The sequence below is a fragment of the Notothenia coriiceps genome, unplaced genomic scaffold, assembly GCF_000735185.1.
Source record: "Notothenia coriiceps isolate Sejong01 unplaced genomic scaffold, NC01 NC01_scaffold00024667, whole genome shotgun sequence".
Classification (NCBI taxonomy): Eukaryota; Metazoa; Chordata; class Actinopteri; order Perciformes; family Nototheniidae; genus Notothenia; species Notothenia coriiceps.
In genome coordinates this window covers 6,236,962-6,256,021 of record NW_011357368.1, presented here as the reverse complement: position 1 = coordinate 6,256,021, position 19,060 = coordinate 6,236,962, and the positions used below count along the sequence as shown (strand labels likewise).

The following is a 19,060-nucleotide window of genomic DNA, read 5'->3' as shown; positions in this document are numbered from 1 at the left end:
CGCGCACACACTTAAAATGTCCACGCGCGCCGCGCTCACATTTTGCTGGGCCCGCGTGCCTTAGCACCGCTGCTATGACTCCATCCTAGGGGAAACACTGAAATGCATGCGGGTCATTTTTGACCCACTTATTTCCTTGGAGTAGAAATACAAAAACTACAATTTCTTAAAATGTAAATTAAAAATGTGAATGGCATGATATCCAAAACATGGAATAGCTGGAATATGAAATGATAAAAAAATGTAATTACAAAGATACTTCAAGAAAACCACCTCACCGGGTCAACAAAGACCCACTCATGCATCTAAGGGTTAAACATGATAAGAGTTATCTTTCCGGAAGTCATGTGACCTCTAGCCCCGGATGTTTACATTGTGTTTGAGTAATAACGTGCCTTTCTACTGCTGGTCTACTAGGCGAACACGTTTTCACGGTGTTTCATTCAAAGACTGTTCAAAGAGATAAATAAATTGTGGACATCAATTCGATGCTTAATGTTCTTTCAAGACCAGAGTAGTTACAGTGACTGTTATTTTGTATATATTGATTGATGTGCTTTTATTTATGTCTAAATGTGTCTGTTGATTGTAGGTATATACATATTTGTATACATATTTGTATATATATTTGTATTTTTGTATTCTGGATTGTGGGAAACGGTATTTCGATCTCTCTGTCTGTTCACACAAACGGAAAGATTGACAATAAAGTTGACTTTGACTAAAAGCGGCATCTCTGTTTCAGTGCCGGTCAAACTCAAGACGCAGCAATTCTGGGAAAATGTTGAGAAATAAAAAAAGTAGTAAATAAGTAACAACTGTACTAATAAAATAGGGAATGACTGTAGAGTTTCACAGTAAAAGCAGCATCTCTGTTTTTGTGGGTAACTACCTATAATGTTTTGGGCATGCATTTCTCGCCAAGATATTATTAAAAATATATTCATGTATTCAGCATTTCAATGGAAAATGTTCACAAATCGTCAAATACGTATTAAACTGCATTCCACATTTACAAAATATAATTGATTACATTCCTGTTTAAAAAGAATCAGTTTAGTTTGAAATAGTCCTAGTATCCTGCTGTAACCGGTTCAGTGTCGCAGTAAAAGCAGCCCCTCTGTTTGTGTCAGTAACATCCTTTGATGTTTTGAGCATGCATTTATCTGGGAAAAGGCTGAGGAATAAAAAAGTGTCAGGATCTTTTTTCTCTTCTGTGATTTCAGCGATGAGAAAATAACTGTATTCTACTTAACGGGATAACATAGAGAATGATTGTGACGTTTCACAGTAAAAGCCTTTCTGTTTCAAAATAACTTCTTGTCAGAATCATACTAGGATGTTTTGGGCATGCATTTCTCTCTTAATAATAACAATTATAGTAGATTACATTTGTATAGCGCCTTTCAATAGACCCAAGGCCGCTTTACATGGTGAACAAACACCAAACAAGAGGGGCAAATAATAAAGTACAAATTGTGACTGTGATGAGTTAGGGGTCAAAGGCCATGGTGAACAGGTGAGTTTTCAAGTGTCCAGAAGTACCAGCACGTTGCCCTAAAGAGACTCACAGCTCCAGGGAAGACTGACGTTGCCGGACAGAGGCGTGTGCTGCGATGGGTTTGACTTGCTGATGGCGCTCAGACGGATGAAACCGTCACTGATGTCAGCTGATCAGAGAGAAAAACACACTGGAGTTCATCTGTTGAAGAATCATTTGACATTTTGTAAAAGGCTAAAATCATCAGACTAAAAACATTTGACATTTCAGAAGAACGTGGTCACGTGAGATGATGAAAAACATTTTGATGGATTTCTAAATATGAGCAATATAATAACTGTCATATGCAATTAGGTTCTTAGTGGTAATAAAGCTTTTTTAGTTTTTATAATTAAAGGTTTTACTTTGCCCGTACATTATGTGTAGAATAGCACGCTGTTTGAAAAACAAACACAAGTAAAATACGACATAGGCCATTTTTATGTAAGTGTGTATTGAATTGTATGTGTCATGTCACAGTTATTGTTATTATCTGTGTTTCTGCGCTGGGCTAATGCTAATGCTAATAATGCTAATGCGAGGATAATAAAATGGCGGTTTCACAAAACCTTTTGGGAGTTTTACGGGACATGGTTTGTATTCAGCCCAGCCAATCAGACATAGGAACCTTTTTCTCCCACGAAAGTACCTGCTCTCTAGCTCTAGCAGGGACGGAAAAGGGGGTAAAAAAGGTTCTGATTCACTCATTTTAGTTCCGGCTCTTTTTGGTGTGAACGCGACATTTTGGAACTATATCAGAACTAAAGTGGGAAAAGTACTGCGGTGTGAACGCGGCTAATGACTTCATTAAGAAGGCATTTCAGAGGGTCTTCTGGAGTCTGTGACATTGTGATCTCACAGTAAACCAGGAGAGGGGGCTATGTCCACATTGTGCTGGAGTCACAGGCTGAGAGGAGATGTAGCTGCACTGCTCCCTGCTTTTTCTTTAGATGTCTGTACAAATAAAAAAGTGAACACTGTATGCTTTGACCCAGTGGTTTCTGTGGGGGAAACCTCTGAAGCAATAGGAGTCAGGACTCAGAGAGACATGAGGAGAGCTGGAGCTCTGATGGAGTCAGGACTCAGAGAGACACGAGGAGAGCTGGAGCTTTGATGGAGTCAGGACTCAGAGAGACACGAGGAGAGCTGGAGCTCTGATGGAGTCAGGACNGAGAACACTTCACTGCCCGCTTCATCGTAGGATTGAAGGCCCTTTTTCCAGTTTAGAGCAATAGCCTGTGTGTGCAGGGACGTGCACAGACATTTGGAGGGGCTATTGCTCTAAACTGGAAAAAGGGCCTTCAATCCTACGATGAAGCGGGCAGTGAAGTGTTCTCCTGTGAGAGGGCGATCAAGAGAAGAGAGCGAGCGGCCCCGTCGAGGGAGTTTACCATGTGGGCAATTACATGTAAGAAGACGGAGAAGAAGAAGAAGAAGTAGTAGAAGAAGAATGAAGCTGGTGTGTTTCCCGCAGCGAGACACTACAATACTAATTGTGGGCTCATCATGTTGATTCGACCACAACAGAAAGAAGAAAAAACCTGTCGCTCTTTCCAGACGGGCAGGTCAGCCAAAAAGGGGAAACGGGCCGTTGCCCGGGCAACAATAGCCGTACCTGTGCACGTCCCTGTGTGTGTGTTTTACCTGATCCGGATGGTTACTAATTCCTTTTCTTTGTGGTGGGAACACCATAGGTGTTACAAAGTTGACTAAATCATCCAAAATTCAATGAAAGTGGTGATCAGCAATTGGATATGTTCAAATGTCTACTGTGAAGGATATCATAAAGCCTTAATGCAACCGAATGTAAAACAAAAAAGTTATGATTGATGAAAATTGTAAATCGGTCAGATTTGACCCGAAGACAACAGGAGGGTTAATTATAGACGCATGGAGAGAAAGTTGGAGCTTATCAGTGAGGTACTAAGTCACCTTACACATAAGTGAATGTAATCTAACACTTCAACAGATTATTTGCACGTTTTTGCTTCAGTGGCTAATTGAATGAGGCAGATTTTACACAGAGGTGATAATAGTCAAACATAGTTTTTTTTGTTGGCCAAGGTGTTGATAAATAAATGGTTATTACAAAAATTGAGGTTAGAAATTTCAGACGTTTGATTAGAAAGAGTCCTTTTTCACCTACAGTAATTTCTACAGCTGGATCATTTATGATTTTCAGACATGGGAGCCTATTTTTTTTGTAATATTAGTTTTTATTATTTGACTTGATTGGTCTAAACATGTCTTTAACACAAACACAATTCTCTACAGGCAGTAAAAAAAACACATGCATAATTAAATAAATAGGTAGATTCATCAGAATCAGAATCAGGTTTATCGCCAGGTAGGTTCGCACATACTAGGAATTTGACTTGATGTCACGGTGCATACATAAAATATAAAAAAAAAAAAAATCTAATATAAAACAAAAAATATTTTACACCGTAATAAAATACAGTTAAATAGCAATACAAATGAAATAAAGCAGTAATTTACATGGAAATAGAATGCTATTAATGCATTTTAGAATATAAACTATGAAATGTGAAATAAGAATATGTGCAGAAAGGAGTATGAACATTGTGTGCATTAATGTAATGCATATAGTCTATGATGTGGCAGAGATGAAGTGTCACTTGGGGGGCCGGGCCTTGTTTAAGAGGCCGGTAGCTGAGGGGAAGAAACTGAAAGTAAAGTTCCATAAGATGTATTGATTTGAAGCCAAACCATCATCTTTCAACTTATCCTAATCAAGTAGTTTCTTTGCGTTTTTGTTTTGTTTTTATTTTTGCACATAGTCACACTCTACTTCTATTGGCTAGCGCTCCAACAAAGTGTACATGACAGGCTAAGGGGCGGGACATCTCTAAGCAATTGACTAATCACAACAGAGCCGGCCAGCTAACCAATCAGAGCAGACTGGGCTCTGGTTTCAGACAGAGGGTGAAAAGAGGTGCTGCAGCACAGGCAGTATGAGAAAAATAAAGAGCTTTTTGAACATTAAAGCCTGGAGACATGTCACAGTGGAGACACTAAATACAAATATGAACCTGAAATTAGCATAATATGTCCTCTTTAAAATGAATGCATATAGAAATCAGACCACCAGAATCAACATAAATGTTATTAAGTGTAAGAGCAAAGGCTTGTGAATTAGCTGTCATAATCCGCATAACATATACTGTACAGATAATATGTTAATAGCAGGTGTGAATGGGCCCTAAATGTCAGACTGCCTCTGCCTCTTCTAAATCTGTCTGCCCCATTATGAAAGCAGCACTACAATGTGGAGTACCACTCAAATTTCATGAACAGTGTTTCTCCCTAGCAAGTGGAAAATGGATGAGAGCTTGATTCTATCTATCAAAAGCAATTTTTTGATACAGCACATTACCAGTGCATGGTCGGTGTACCATTCATATTTCAAACCGTTTCTGTGCATTTCTGATTCAGTAACTAATTGGAATGGAAATATATGCATCATTATGTTGCCTCAATTTGATTTCCCTTCACTTGCCACCAATTTGTATAATAGTCTCATATCTCCATACCTCAGCCATCACTTGCTCCCCATTCTTCAGCCAGCTGTAGGACGGTTTGGGCTTTCCATTTGCCTTGCACTCCCAAAAGAGGTTTTCTTTGATGGACAGAGCTGTGTCCGTCATTGTCTGGAGCCAGTGAGGTTTAGCTTGAAATAAATGAGAGGATTACCTTTTCAAACATGTGTTTTAATTATAGCAGCAGTGGATTAGTCAAGAGTGGTATCAGAAATCATGAAGCCATTAATGCAGCTTTCAAAGTGGATTATCAGCCTAATGAGGAACACATGCTGGTAAATAGATTTTAATATTGATTGGAAATTCGCGGCCTGTAATCTAATATACACTTTTTACTTTTTAGAGCGTGGATCCATAGCATGTAGAGAAAAGTCATGGTAACATTATGCCCCGCACGTCTTAGACAAATAGGTTTTCTGTCAAACAAACAAGATTAAAGCTGCAGGGGACGTCCACGTTTCCTGTACGTACACACCCAAATTCATTCTCAATTTAAAATGGTTCACTCACCATGGAATGAGATCCGACCCCGTGCAGCGTTTTTGCCTCGCCGATTCTCTGCCATACATTCGTACGTCCCAGCGTCTTCCTGCTGTAAATTGGGGATTTCAAGGACGGCGTTTGAATTCTTCATTTTCACTTTGCTGGGGAAAGGGATGCCGCTGGTTCTCCTCCAGCTTATTTCTGGGACAGGGCTGCGAAAAAGGCGATCAAAAAAGATTCCCATGAAGGCGTCTGTCAGTCTCAGTGATTGAACTGAGTGTCTTGTCAGTTATTGTTCTCCAAAAATCTAACTGTGATTGCTCTGATTAAGAAGCTCTTTAAGGAACTTTGATTTCTACTCCCTTGTCGTGTCATGCTACGGCCCTCGCTCTCGTGAGAATTGATGAATCTGAGAATGAGTAATGTTACGCTTGTGCATCCTTAAATCATCTTGAGTAGCGCTTATTCATGCATGAATGAGCCTACAGCTTATGTCGCACACACAATGAGATTCACTTACTTTCCCAGAGCGAAGCATTCTAGTTTCACCACCGATTCCTTCGCAGCTGGAACCGAATCAGGGAAATGAACTTCTATTTTGGGTTCATATTCGCCCATTACTCCTACAAAAGTGAGACAACAGACGACAAGCTTTTTACATCAATGATTAACGGCGCAGATTATACACGTGTTGGATCAAAGCGAGAGCAGTAACAGCGTGGGACAGCTAACACAGAAGTCTCGATGCATGCAGAGCAAAAGTGACCCCCAAAAGGGCTGGTGAAGAGCAGGAAAATCAGAGGTGGCTTATAAAAGATTCAGGGAACACATCAGGGAAAATACTTGCCTTGTAGAGAAGCAGGTCCTACCATCTTGTTGAAATATATTAAAAAGCAACAACTGTAATACATCAGGTTGAGCGATTAACTCTACCGATGTTGAAATCACAATTTAAGAGAGAGCTATTTTCAGGTTAGGGTTCCTGAATTAGTAATGCCATTTCAAGCTGATGTAAATGAAACTAAAAACCATTGATTTTGCTGTCTATATTGATAACTGTCACTGTTAAATAAAATACTGATCTGTAGCTGATTAACACTCGTTTTTTTTTTTTTGCCATTATATCATTTTGTTCTGTTCATCTGAAACAAGAAGCTTTTGTGATTGGTACAATCTTATCTTGTTTAGTGCATCAATTCAGGCCTGTCATTTAATGTATAAAATATAATCACAATTTAAATTGTCCTTTATAATAAATTGTGACCTAGAGGTCCGTAAAAACAAAACAATTAACAGTCCATGTTAACCTTGACGTCACTGACAGCTACTTGCCTATGTAATGGAACTCTTTTGACCCACAATTGGAAATATACTAAAATAAAAATGCAATATCTGAACCCCTTGGCTCCGAGTTTTTGAAGGGGGTTTTCAATGCTGAATTCTTGCAGTCCGATAAGCAAGTTCAGAATGGATGTGTTGTTAAAATATGGCGTCTACGACACATTGTTTCACAAGTAATACACTCGGAAGCAAAAGCTCAGATATTGCATTTCAGTCAGTGTTCCATCTATTTTGCCCTCAATATGAACTGTTTGCTTGTATTCAATCAAAGCCTGCTCAAACGTAATTGATCAATACAACTCGGACAACAAACGGAAACCAGAAAGCTTCTAAAATCGTATCCTGTTCTAAGATCTTAAATGAATTCTTTATATTTAAGTCATTTACCATCACTTCTGAGGACCAGTGGTGTTGGAGAGCTGAGCACCTTCTCCTTCGAGACGGTGTTGTTAACCACACAGGTGTAATTGCCAACATCTGAGGTCTCCACTTTAGCGATGTACAGACTCCCGGTCTCTTGAGAGATGAATCGCCTGCTGTCTTGCTGGACAAAGTACGGGTATTCATTGAAGATCCACGCAAATGTCAGCTCTGGAATGGAAAGAAATACAATTTAACTTAGAGCTAAGGTTTTCTGCTGTCATTGCTCTTTTAAAACTGATACCACACATAGAGCTGGGACACTTGAACCGAAAGAAGATACCCAAGTTTTATGGGCTCAGAACAGTCTCATAATACACACATGCACACAGAGGGATTCACACTTGTATTTCATGATCCGCAAAAGGATTCACACTTGTATTTCCGGATCCACACTTGTGTTTTTCAATGCACTCACAAATGTGTTCCGTTTCACATGTAAATAAAATCCTAACACAGAAAAAAGTTTTAATCCACACATATTTGTTTTCCGTTTAAATCCCCTGAACCTGCAAACACAAACCGCTTTCTGTGCACGGATCGCTGTGCATTCGTGTGTGGGTTTTTTGAGACTCCCCTGACGGTCAGCCGATTCGTACTTGTAATTTTTTCTATCTATAGCCAATCAGATGTCTCCTCAATTCTAAGCCAATCACATGAGCGCGCCCCCACGAGGGTAGATTTCTNCTTAAAAAGCATTAAAAGTTGATAAATCAATTTAGCGAGAATGAAGGCTATTAAAAAGTATCAAAGGGCATTTCCCAAGGTATTACATTTTGTAGCTTGTTTCCAATAAGTATATAAATTGTCCAAAGAGGTTGTATTCTACAGTGTGCCTGAATGTAATCATTGCGTAGGTGTGTAGTGTGATTCTGTGTAGTTTATTTATGGCATCCCGTTGGATTTGACGTCATCTGAACAGGACATCGCACGCTCACTGCTTGATCGCACGTGAAGGTCCGTTTACGCCGGTTGTTAAACAACATCGTTATGGGGAAATGCAAGTCTGCGTCCAAATGGTTGGAAGATAAGGAGGAAGGACAATCAATACTGTATATAGTCAATGTGAGGTCAAGTGTGTCGCCAAGGTAACCGGTTAAAACAAAAAGCGGCGATGAGGTCTTAGAATGTATGGAAAGGGTTTTGATTGATTGATTGATTGATTGAAACGTTTATTAACAGCTTGTATATTGGGTACAGTACAGTACAGCTCAAAACATACAATTGTTAAGGGGATGCAGACCAGAGAAAGACTTTCGTCTTGTTTACATCAGGGTCCCCCATTTCCAATTCATCATATCATATAAGACATATTTGACATACAGATGGCTTATTTACAATTTTCATTTTAGATTTCGTTCTAATACATCCTAACCGGACATTTAAGACATACCAAGTCTACAGATATACAGTTAGTAACAGAATCTAAACTGCGAGTATATACATAGATGGGGGGGGAAGCTGTCCATTGTACGACAGGTTGAGATTTGTACCATTACCGGAGCCAGTTTTGCAAAGCTCTCCCCCGAAGGAATCTTAAAAAAGGTCTTAAAAAGGTATTAAATCTGACTTCCTGCATGTACCCTCTTGATGAAACCCTCTTTAATGAGCGATACATTGAAAAATCTCCACCTCAAGATATTAACATCGTGATGCATCAATAATGTAAATCCAATATTATCATAAAGAACTAACATGGCTATTGGAGAGAACAGACGTTAGCCAAGGCCGTTTCAACAAGTTAAACATAATGTGTGTATTCTAATTGGCACTCTTCCACCTAGTTTCATGAAAAGTGGGCCAGTAGTTGTTCTCTTCATCCTGATGATAAACAGACAAACAAACCAATAGTCCTCAATGACAACCTAACCTCAGACTCTGCTTAATGAAATAAACTGGTCCATTCTGTATTCTACGTACCTTTTATTGTACTGCTTATACACCTTTTCTTAAAATCCTCAAATAAATAAAAAACTAATGTGTGTTTTTTCACAACCTGGTGTTACTACTTTATCTTAAGTAAAAGATCTGGCAGAAAAACATTATTGAAATTGCTCAAATTAAAATTGAATTGACCTTCTGACTTTCCCCACTTCAGTACATTTATTTTAAAAGCCACGGGATAACAGCTCCTGGCGTTCAGTCTTGAACAATGTCTACGGGTCTCTGTGTCCTTTACTCTTCCGTACATTATCTATCATTTTGGATAAGTGGATGGCGAAAAATCTTTGTGTCATAAAATAAATGACTCCCTGCTATTCCTCTCGCTCAGTGTGTTTGCCAGGGAACGAGAGGGGTGGCATGAGTCAGCACATTATGCAGTACACTGTGGAAGCACTTTCCACAATTTTACACGGGTCAGTAGTTTGTATTACCTGCACTCACTTCCTGTGGCTGTCTGGTCTCAGAGCAGATGTTTGCTCAACTGCTCTCTGATCCACTTTAGCTGACTGGGTTCAAACAGGGTCAAACACTGAGTCGTGGTGGAGTCACGTATGCTGGTGAGACCAGGTCAAACACTGAACCCCCAAACTCTTCTCTGGGCCACATTTGAAAGGAAATGGAGAGACACTTGAGAGCTGATATTTTCATGGATTGTACATTTGAAGCTGGGACCAGTTAGCTTAGCTTAGCATGTCATTTCAGGGCAGTCTGAAGCTGTCTAAATGGAAAACTCAGTAGCAGCCCCAAATCCAACCAAACATGTTTAATTAATCTGTACAAAAACTGACATATGAAGAGGGCGTGTTGTGGAGTCAGTGGGATGATTTTAATGCCTTACAATAACTGCTATCTCAATATTTAGTGGAGAACTGGTGATTAAAAATTAAAGCTGTTATTTTATTGGAAGCAAAGTCCATAGCAGGCTTTCTCTTTTTTCTAACCCTCACTAAAAAGGTGATGAAGTATCCAGAAGTCAAACTGTTAATTTGTATCTACAAGCTATCTACAGTAACTATCTCCGAACCCTAATACCTTTATTCTTTGTCATTCTTTCTTATATGTATTTTAAAGGAAATGGAGAGACACTTGAGAGTTGGATAAAAAGCAGATATTTTCATGGACTGTACAAATTGCTCTCCGGGCGCTGTGCAATAGCTGCCCACTGCTCCTGGTACTAGGATGGGTTAAATGCAGAGAACACATGTCACTGTGTGTGCTCTGTGACCATTGAAGAGGGTTTCATCCCTCCAATTCTATTTGAAGCTGGGACCAGTTAGCGTAGCTTAGCATGTCATTTGAGGGCAGTCTGAAACTGTCCAAATGGAAAACTCAGTAGTAGCAGCCCCAAACTTAATAAATGAACATCATGTATATTATTTATTTAATCTGTAAACAAATCTGACATATGAAAAGGACGAGTTGTGGAGTGAGTGGGATGATTTTAGTGACTTACGATAGCTGTTTATGCTAAAGTATCTCAATATTTAGTGGAGAACTAGTAATTCAAAATTAAAGCTGTGATTTTATTGGAAGCATTGTCCATAGCAAGCTTTCTCTTTTCTAACTCTCACTAAAAAGGTGATGAAGTATCCAGAAGTCAAACTGTTTATTTTGATCGACAAGCCATATCTAACTAGCTCCGAACCCAAATAATTGTTGTATTTTTCATTCTATCTTCTATGTATCCCAGGGGTGAATTGGGTAATCGTCCTGGATCCATGACAACATTGTGGTATTAGGCAAAATAAACATGTTTTCTTTCTAACCAAAGCAAATGTCAAATGCAGCACATTTTGTGGGATGCAGAAATCAGGCAAGCTTCACAGAAAACCGCCTCTGCTTGCACCGAGTTCCTGGAACAATTGGTTTTAGTGCAAAGGTCTCTGCCTGAGGCTAACTCTATTGATCTGAACCACTGTTATGAGACATAGACAGAGAGAGAGAGAGAAACATTGAGAGCCTCCCTGGCACACTGATGTTTCCATGGGAATAACAAACACCTGCCGTTGTTAGTCTCGGGAACATTGAGTGTTGTGGTGCGTTGTCTCTGCATGTATCTGAAGTGTAATTGATGTTTTTGGTCAATTACACCGAGCCAGACTGTGTTTATTTCCTCTGTAAACTCTCTCTACTACACTATGAATTATTGAAAGCCTGTGGTTGGTTGTATCCATTGTCGTAGTCGTGTGTTGTTTTGACTTTTGACACTGGGACACAGGAGGCCGTTACTCATCGCTTGTTGTGTTTGACTTGACGCCGTGAAGCATCACAATGAGTTCTTCATCGCCATTGTGCAGCTCTGAATGAGACATTAAACAGAGAGGCTCGATGGGGTTCAACGAGGTCACTGCTGATGATCTGTGTGGCTGTACTGTGGCTTAGGAAACCAGAAATGCAGTATAAGATGGAGCTGCAGTGATCAGTTTGCGTTCATAATTAATTATCTCCCATTTTTTTTGATAATAATTTAATTGTTAAAAAAGTTTTTCATGCACACGTCAGAAAAATGCAGTTTCGGATATAAAGATTTGCTGCTTTTTCCTTTCTGTTTTATATCAACTTAACGGTAAAATGTTAGGAGTTTTAGAATTAAACAACATTGTCTTGGATTTTAGCTAATTTCCAACATTTTATAGACCCTAACAATTGATCTAGGAAGTAAATGGCAGATGTATCTCAGCACCTGAGTGTCACTTTCAAACACAAACGTAAACCTACACGTACAAAATAAACTAATTCTGACAATCTAGATCTAGATTCGCTCCACATGGACACTAAAGTTGATCTTTAACTACCGCACACACTTTAATCACAGCTCTGTCGTGGACCCACCTGTGTGACATCCATTAAAGCTGATGGCCGTCACTGTGGGGCTCGGATAACATTTCCACTTACCTGCACCTGTCGAAAAAACAAATTAAGACGGATATGTGGGCAGCCTGCCACGCTGATACTTCGGCCTTTCCTTGGAAACCTGCCTAATCATCCGAATGTCGCTGAGTACTACTGCACCTCACACACTGCAGGCCTTTATCTCTGTTCTTCTTACAGTATGAAATCCCTATTGTCTCTCATGGCGACATTATATCGCCCATTTGCTTTTCCTTCTGCCGATTCTCTCCTCTACCTTTGGCTTTATGTTGCTGCCAGGACCAGGCTTTATGAGGCATATTCAATTGATGAGATTCACTTGTTGTTGCAATGGCATTGACCCTCGACTGAGTATTTCCGACCCCACTGACCATTGGCTGTTTCACCAGAACACTGACCCTATGGAGCGGTACAAGTGAATCACATCTGCTGTGCTCTTACAAAAAAATAGGGGATAACGTTGAGGCTTAGTTGTTTTTAAACTGGACTGCAATGTTGGTCTGACCGTAAGCTGGTCGGCAACTTCGATCTGAAATATCTCACATAGATCCGATTGATTTGCGTTCAATGTAGTACAAATATTCCTAGTCTTCAGAGGATAGTGAATTTGCTCCTACTTTGAGGTTGTTTTTACTGATGTATCCAAACAACTCTTGTATTGATCTCCTTGCAATTTGGTGCAGTTGATTATGGTTTCCAGAGGACGACCACAAACCATTTCTGAACTGTTGGATAGATGGGGATGATATTTGGGTCAGACATTCAGAAACGTCCTTCTAATAATGAAACACTCAATCCTTCTCTTCTCATCTGTTAACTTCAAGACAACTCAAATCTGTAAACTAAAAACTGTTACATTACATCATCAGCTTTATTGAAGAGACTCAAGGTCCATTTTTAAAAGACCTACAACTCTCAAATATAAATTAAAAAGGTAGTTATACCAATGTTTCCACAGAGGTGACTGCTGTCGTACAGCACTGAGACAAGTACACAAGTACTCAACATCACCATGTTAGCTATTTTGNCCACAAACCATTTCTGAACTGTTGGATAGATGGGGATGATATTTGGGTCAGACATTCAGAAACGTCCTTCTAATAATGAAACACTCAATCCTTCTCTTCTCATCTGTTACCTTCAAGACAACTCAAATCTGTCCAAATGCCAAATCCAATGACATCTGTACGTTGTTTTTTGTGCTAATGCTCTAAACTAAAAACTGTTACATTACATCATCAGCTTTATTGAAGAGACTCAAGGTCCATTTTTAAAAGACCTACAACTCTCAAATATAAATTAAAAAGGCAGTTATACCAATGTTTCCACAGAGGTGACTGCTGTCGTACAGCACTGAGACAAGTACACAAGTACTCAACATCACCATGTTAGCATTTTGAGTGTGAGCAGGCTGATATTAGCATGTAGCTTAGCCCCACAGAGCAGCTAGCATGTAGCTTGTTATGTAAAGGAAGCAGAGTCGGCAGTATTGCAGTATCTTCCATGGTGACCAGATGAATTCAGTCCAAACACTAATCCCCCAAAGTGGCATCACGGTGAAAGGTCAAGTATGGTGCACATCGCTTCATTAGCCTGTCATTTTAATCAAATGCAATTCCTTTACTCACTCACCCTCTCCATGATTGAATGTGTCTGAAATCTACACAGCAATGATGAATCTCATTTTCCTGCAACAACAATCCAGGATGTGCCGTGTTAAATAACGAGCCACGCATCTGACTAATGAGAGCAGTTAGTGGCAGTCGAGGTGAGAGCTTTTCGTTTGTCTCTCTTACTTTGTGCAGCGTGATGAGAGATCTCCATTTGCAGGCCTGATGATGATTGATACTGTTAGGGCCCAACTTTTCCGCTGGAGTCTCCACACTCGATGATCACTCACCTCTGGTGTTAGTAAGATGGATCATCTCCTCTTGTCTACAACCAGAGAGGTAATCTTCTCTTTGCTCATGTGAAAGCAATCGTAGAAAACAATAATGACATAATAGCGATGGCTGGGTATGGTAGGGATAGTTTTTCACATTTGCTTTAAAACATCCCCTCACAAGCTGTGTGGAGGGATAAGAAGCTGTATCTTTAATCACAGAGTTAATCATTGGCATTACAGAAAAAAACACATTGGTTTTTCTTTAAATAACTTTTATTTACATCGTATTTCTCAAGGACTTCTTGTGACTTTGGTGAATGGAGAACGGCCACAAGAAGGCACTGAAGAGCCTCGTCACTCTCTTGTTTGTCTATCCTTTTCTATATATTACATAGATAGATACATGCTAGTTATTAAAATACTATCTGAGGATTGTGCAGGTCATAACCCGACTCTTCTGGCAGAAAATCATGAAATCTATATCTTTCGAGGGCTTTAAAAATTGCTGGATAATCGGTTTTGTTGTTTCGCCTCAAAGCCTGTTTTGAGTGATTTGCTGGTCAATAACAGCACACTGATATCGAACCAGCGTCTAAAACAAACGTTCAAACAGCAGTTCGGTCTCTGGCAAACCTCTAAAGCAGAAACAACAATCTTTCACCGACATATTTTCTTCTTTTAGCAAATAAATCTCAGCTTAAATCTGCCCAATGTTTCTCCACATGTAGCAGACATCAAGTTCATTCAGGCTGTTGTTCTGACGAGGCATCTGTCAAAATGCAGATTTGAGCTTTAATATGCACCGGTTGTAATTATAGCTTACACAATGGATTTGTCAAGTTTTGCTTGCACAATCTCCAAGAAGCAGGACGAGGAATTAATTAAGACGGCCACACTGCTGCATGAATCCATAAGGGAACCGCGCTGTAGAGTAAAAAGGTTTCCTTATGGTTTCTATAATCTACAGTCGGATAACATCAACAGAGTAAGGTGGGTGGGTGGATAGATAGATAGATAGATAGATAGATAGATAGATAGATAGATAGATAGATAGATAGATAGATAGATAGATAGATAGATAGATAGATAGATAGATAGATGGATAGATAGATGGATAGATAGATGGATAGATACATAGATAGGTAGATAGATAGATAGATAGATAGATAGATGGATAGATAGATAGACAGGTAGGTAGATAGATAGATGGATAGATAGATGGATAGATAGATAGATAGGTAGATAGATAGATAGATAGATAGATAGATAGATAGATAGATAGATAGATAGATAGATAGATAGATAGATAGATAGATAGATAGATAGATAGATAGATAGATAGATAGATAGATAGATAGATAGATAGATAGATGGATGGATGGATAGATGGATGGATGGATGGATGGATGGATGGATAGATGGATAGATAGATAGATAGATAGATAGATGGATGGATGATGATGGATAGATGGATGGATAGATAGATAGATAGATAGATGGATGGATTGATAGATGGATAGATGGATGGATAGATGGATAGATGGATAGATGGATAGATAGATAGAGAGAGAGAGAGAGAGAGAGATAGATAGATAGATGGATGGATTGATCCCAATTTGGGACATGTTTGTGTTGCAGCAGCATAACAAAACAAGGTAATGTACAAAAGAGAAATTAAGAAACAATAAATAAACAGTCCAAAATATTTCTGAAATAAAATAGCAATACAAGTTTAAACATTTTTTTTAATATTTATATACACGGATGTGGAAAATACAACTTTTCAGTATCAAATATAATGCAGGATATTATTGTGCAAGTAATGTAATATAAATAAATAAAGATTGAGATTGAGTAGAGCATGAAGCTCAGTAGAGGAGAAACGGCAGAGATGGAGCTGCCAAAGGAATACGAAGCGCTTGTATTTCATGTCTGATGTCCAGGTGTGATGGTTTAAATCCTTCCTGTCACTTCTCTCGTGACTCCTGCACCCTCCTCCTGTGGCCTCGCTGTACCCCCACCTCCTGTGGCCTCGCTGTACCCCCACCCTCACGTCATCACTTTTGTGCTGCACTCACAACCTTGTGGACCGGAGCACACGCTGCATCTCATCAGAGGATAGTATACCTAACACTCGGAGGACAACATTCATCAACGTCACGGGGCTTTTGCCTGCAGTGCATTTCTTTCTGTGTGCGCCCCGAGTCCATTTCAGTTGTTCCAGCAGCGCTGGCAGCTCGTGTGACCCGGGCTGTTTCTGCTATCGCTTTCAAGGTTCTTCAGTGTGAAGTTTCTGCTGATGTGAGCTTTACTGTGCTTCGCAAAATGCAGGCCGGACTCAGACACACCGGACGCTTAGGGAAGAGGTCGGGGTTGATGGCTGTCACCCTGGAGACTGCTGTTTATGTCCTGTAAAAAAAACACAACTCAACATTATTTAACATAAAAAACGTTCCTTTTTTAACCCAAACCAAAATCTTGTACTGAACACAGGGAAATTATTTTGTGGATTAAACAATCAAAAGTGTTTTTGTTTACATTTACAACGTTACACTACAAAAACTTGAGATCTTGCCAAGTATATGTGTCTAATGTCTAGTCAGAATATGTCTCTCCACCTGATACAAAACATAATAACTTCCGAAGTAACTGCAGTGAGATATCAGGTCTTGTTTTTTGACAATGCATCATCTTGTTGAGTCAAAAAATCTTGTTTTGAGTTTTATCTCAGATGAAACACATATTTTTTTACATGTCTATTAGAAAATCACCAACTAACATCAGGAAAGTGAACACTTTTAAGCATGTGAAGCTTATATTGTAACACAACATTTCCTGATTCTGGTAAATAGTTCAAAATGAGTTCTCCAGCTAAATACAAGATCTGATTTATCTAAATAGTCCTTCTTATTCAAGCTAATTTTCACTTGTTCTTGTGGCAGATTGTTGTACTTATTTCTTTGTACTTAAACAACTTGTTTTGGAGCAACATTTTTTCCAGTGTAAACACGAGTTTACTGCAACTGTGAATTAACTTCCTCCATCCATCAAATCATCCGTTATGATGAAAGGGAGATGCTAAAAGATGTACTAACATACACGGTTCAACTTCTTGCTTGACCTTAGTGAATTGCAAATTGACCAAAATCCAATACTGCAATAATTAAATCATCTCATCCAGTGTGCGGAGACTGCGGTCATCTTTTATTGAGCGTTTGGGCCGATGTAATGAAATCAGGGAACTAGAGAGTACTAGGTAGCATTGCACAAACGTCCACGAGGCATCAAGGGTTTTCTAACCTGCTAAATAGACTCGCTAAATAAATACAATTTTCTTTCTTAATTTGTTGCCTGTTCTCTTACTTAAATCAACTGAATGCAGACACTGCTGGTCTGCTTGACCTCCTAACAGGCATTTTAATCTAAAATCCAGAAAACGTTATGTGCTTACCCCCACAAAATAAAATCTATGAAGTAAAAATGTCCCTAAGTAAACTGTCAACCAAAGTGCTGCAAAATATGTCTGAAACATTCTGAGGTCTCACAAACACACCCGGGTGAAGCTATCGCCTCCTTCCAGATGGGAAATCTGCATCAAACACACCTTGTCAGTTTTTCCCCGAAGCTTTTTTTGCACAGTCTAGACTTGCACTAGATGTATGCAGAACACAGACATGCCTAAAAGCAGGTGACACATTACACTTCCATGAGTGTAAGGGAAACTTCTGTAGCAATGGAGAGTCAGGAGTCAGAGAGACACGGGGAGAGTTGGAGCTTTGATGTCAAACACTGATATTTATTTACAAGTATCAGCCGGAGAAATTCACATCACAAGTCACAGCAGCCAGAGGTTCTGATTGCACGGGTGGGTTGCCACATCAATTCTGACCAGCCTCTCTCTCTATAGACCTTTTAACTAGTTTACAGAGAGTTAATCAACATATTGGGGGAGATAACGTAAACACCTGGGAACACTGGAAATAGCCCCAACATCTGGAGACACTCAATCACTTGTCTGACTCTTAGACAAGTAACCGAGAGTAAATGTCAACAGGCAGAATGGTTAAATATCTTAGGAGTAAGACAGAATTCTTCCCTAACAATGAGCAGATGCACTGTAACATACACATACAGCATTTTTAGTCCACTTACTTTAGGAGGATTTCATCCCTTACAATATCAGTACATATGCAGGCATGGCAGCTCTGGGAGCTTTGTTATTTAGAGCCTCTTAAGAACAAGAGTTTTCCAAAAAACCCCTTCGGGAATTCACAATGACTCCACTATCTTAGAGAGTCACGAAAGAGCTACAGCAAACACACAGCAAATCACATTAGCTCCAAGAAAGCCTTTTGATTTAAGAAGTAAAACACGTAATCCCCGTCGAGGAGGAATGCCACGCATGCTCTAAATCATGGCATCTGATGTATCGTTTCAAATTGAACCAGTGCGCTCCGTCCTTGGCACTTTGAAACCTGTAGGTGTAAATCTTGAAGTGTTTTAAACAAAGAGAAGGAAAGTGTTTGGAGCATGATAAACGGAGGGAGTTTAACCATGACTAAGACATTCAAGAAAGCCTCGCAGCGAATGCAAATGAGGAACAGGGGGAATCTTTTGGAAGCACATGAAAGATAGAGGAGATTGTAAAATATATACAGGCCGTTTCTCAATCGTGAGGATGCTGGCTTGTTAGTCGCGTACTTCCAAGTCACTTCCTTCAGAAACGAAGCAAGTATGCTTCCAAGCCACGGCTTCGGAAAACGAAGAAGAATGGAACAGGCTAACAAGTGTGCCTCTCTCTCTAACGATTTCAACATAAACTGTACCGAAAATAAATACCTCACGATGTCTATCTAATTATGGACTTGCTCGACTTTCACGGAACACATTTTTGGTGATAACAAATGTAACAAAGTCACATATTTAGCAACACATGTTCTACGCCACTACATACTTACATTTTAATGTGTGCTGTGCTGCGTCGGTTCAGCCATTCTCCGGAAGGGTTTTTGAAAT

At 39.5% G+C, this 19,060-nt stretch overlaps 1 protein-coding gene across 1 annotated transcript in view; it reads right to left on the bottom strand.

Annotated features, from left to right (window-relative positions):
- The window catches only part of LOC104955458 (contactin-4-like), a 38,806-nt gene that overhangs the window by 8,501 nt on the left and 11,245 nt on the right, over positions 1–19,060 (bottom strand). Inside the window, exons 2-6 of the mRNA XM_010782784.1 lie at positions 7,312–7,515; positions 6,104–6,206; positions 5,611–5,795; positions 5,061–5,231; positions 1,572–1,670 (exon numbers count right to left, since the gene is read on the bottom strand). Of these exons, the coding sequence (XP_010781086.1) occupies positions 1,572–1,670; positions 5,061–5,231; positions 5,611–5,795; positions 6,104–6,206; positions 7,312–7,515 (762 nt within the window). The remainder of the gene's footprint in view (positions 1–1,571; positions 1,671–5,060; positions 5,232–5,610; positions 5,796–6,103; positions 6,207–7,311; positions 7,516–19,060) is intronic.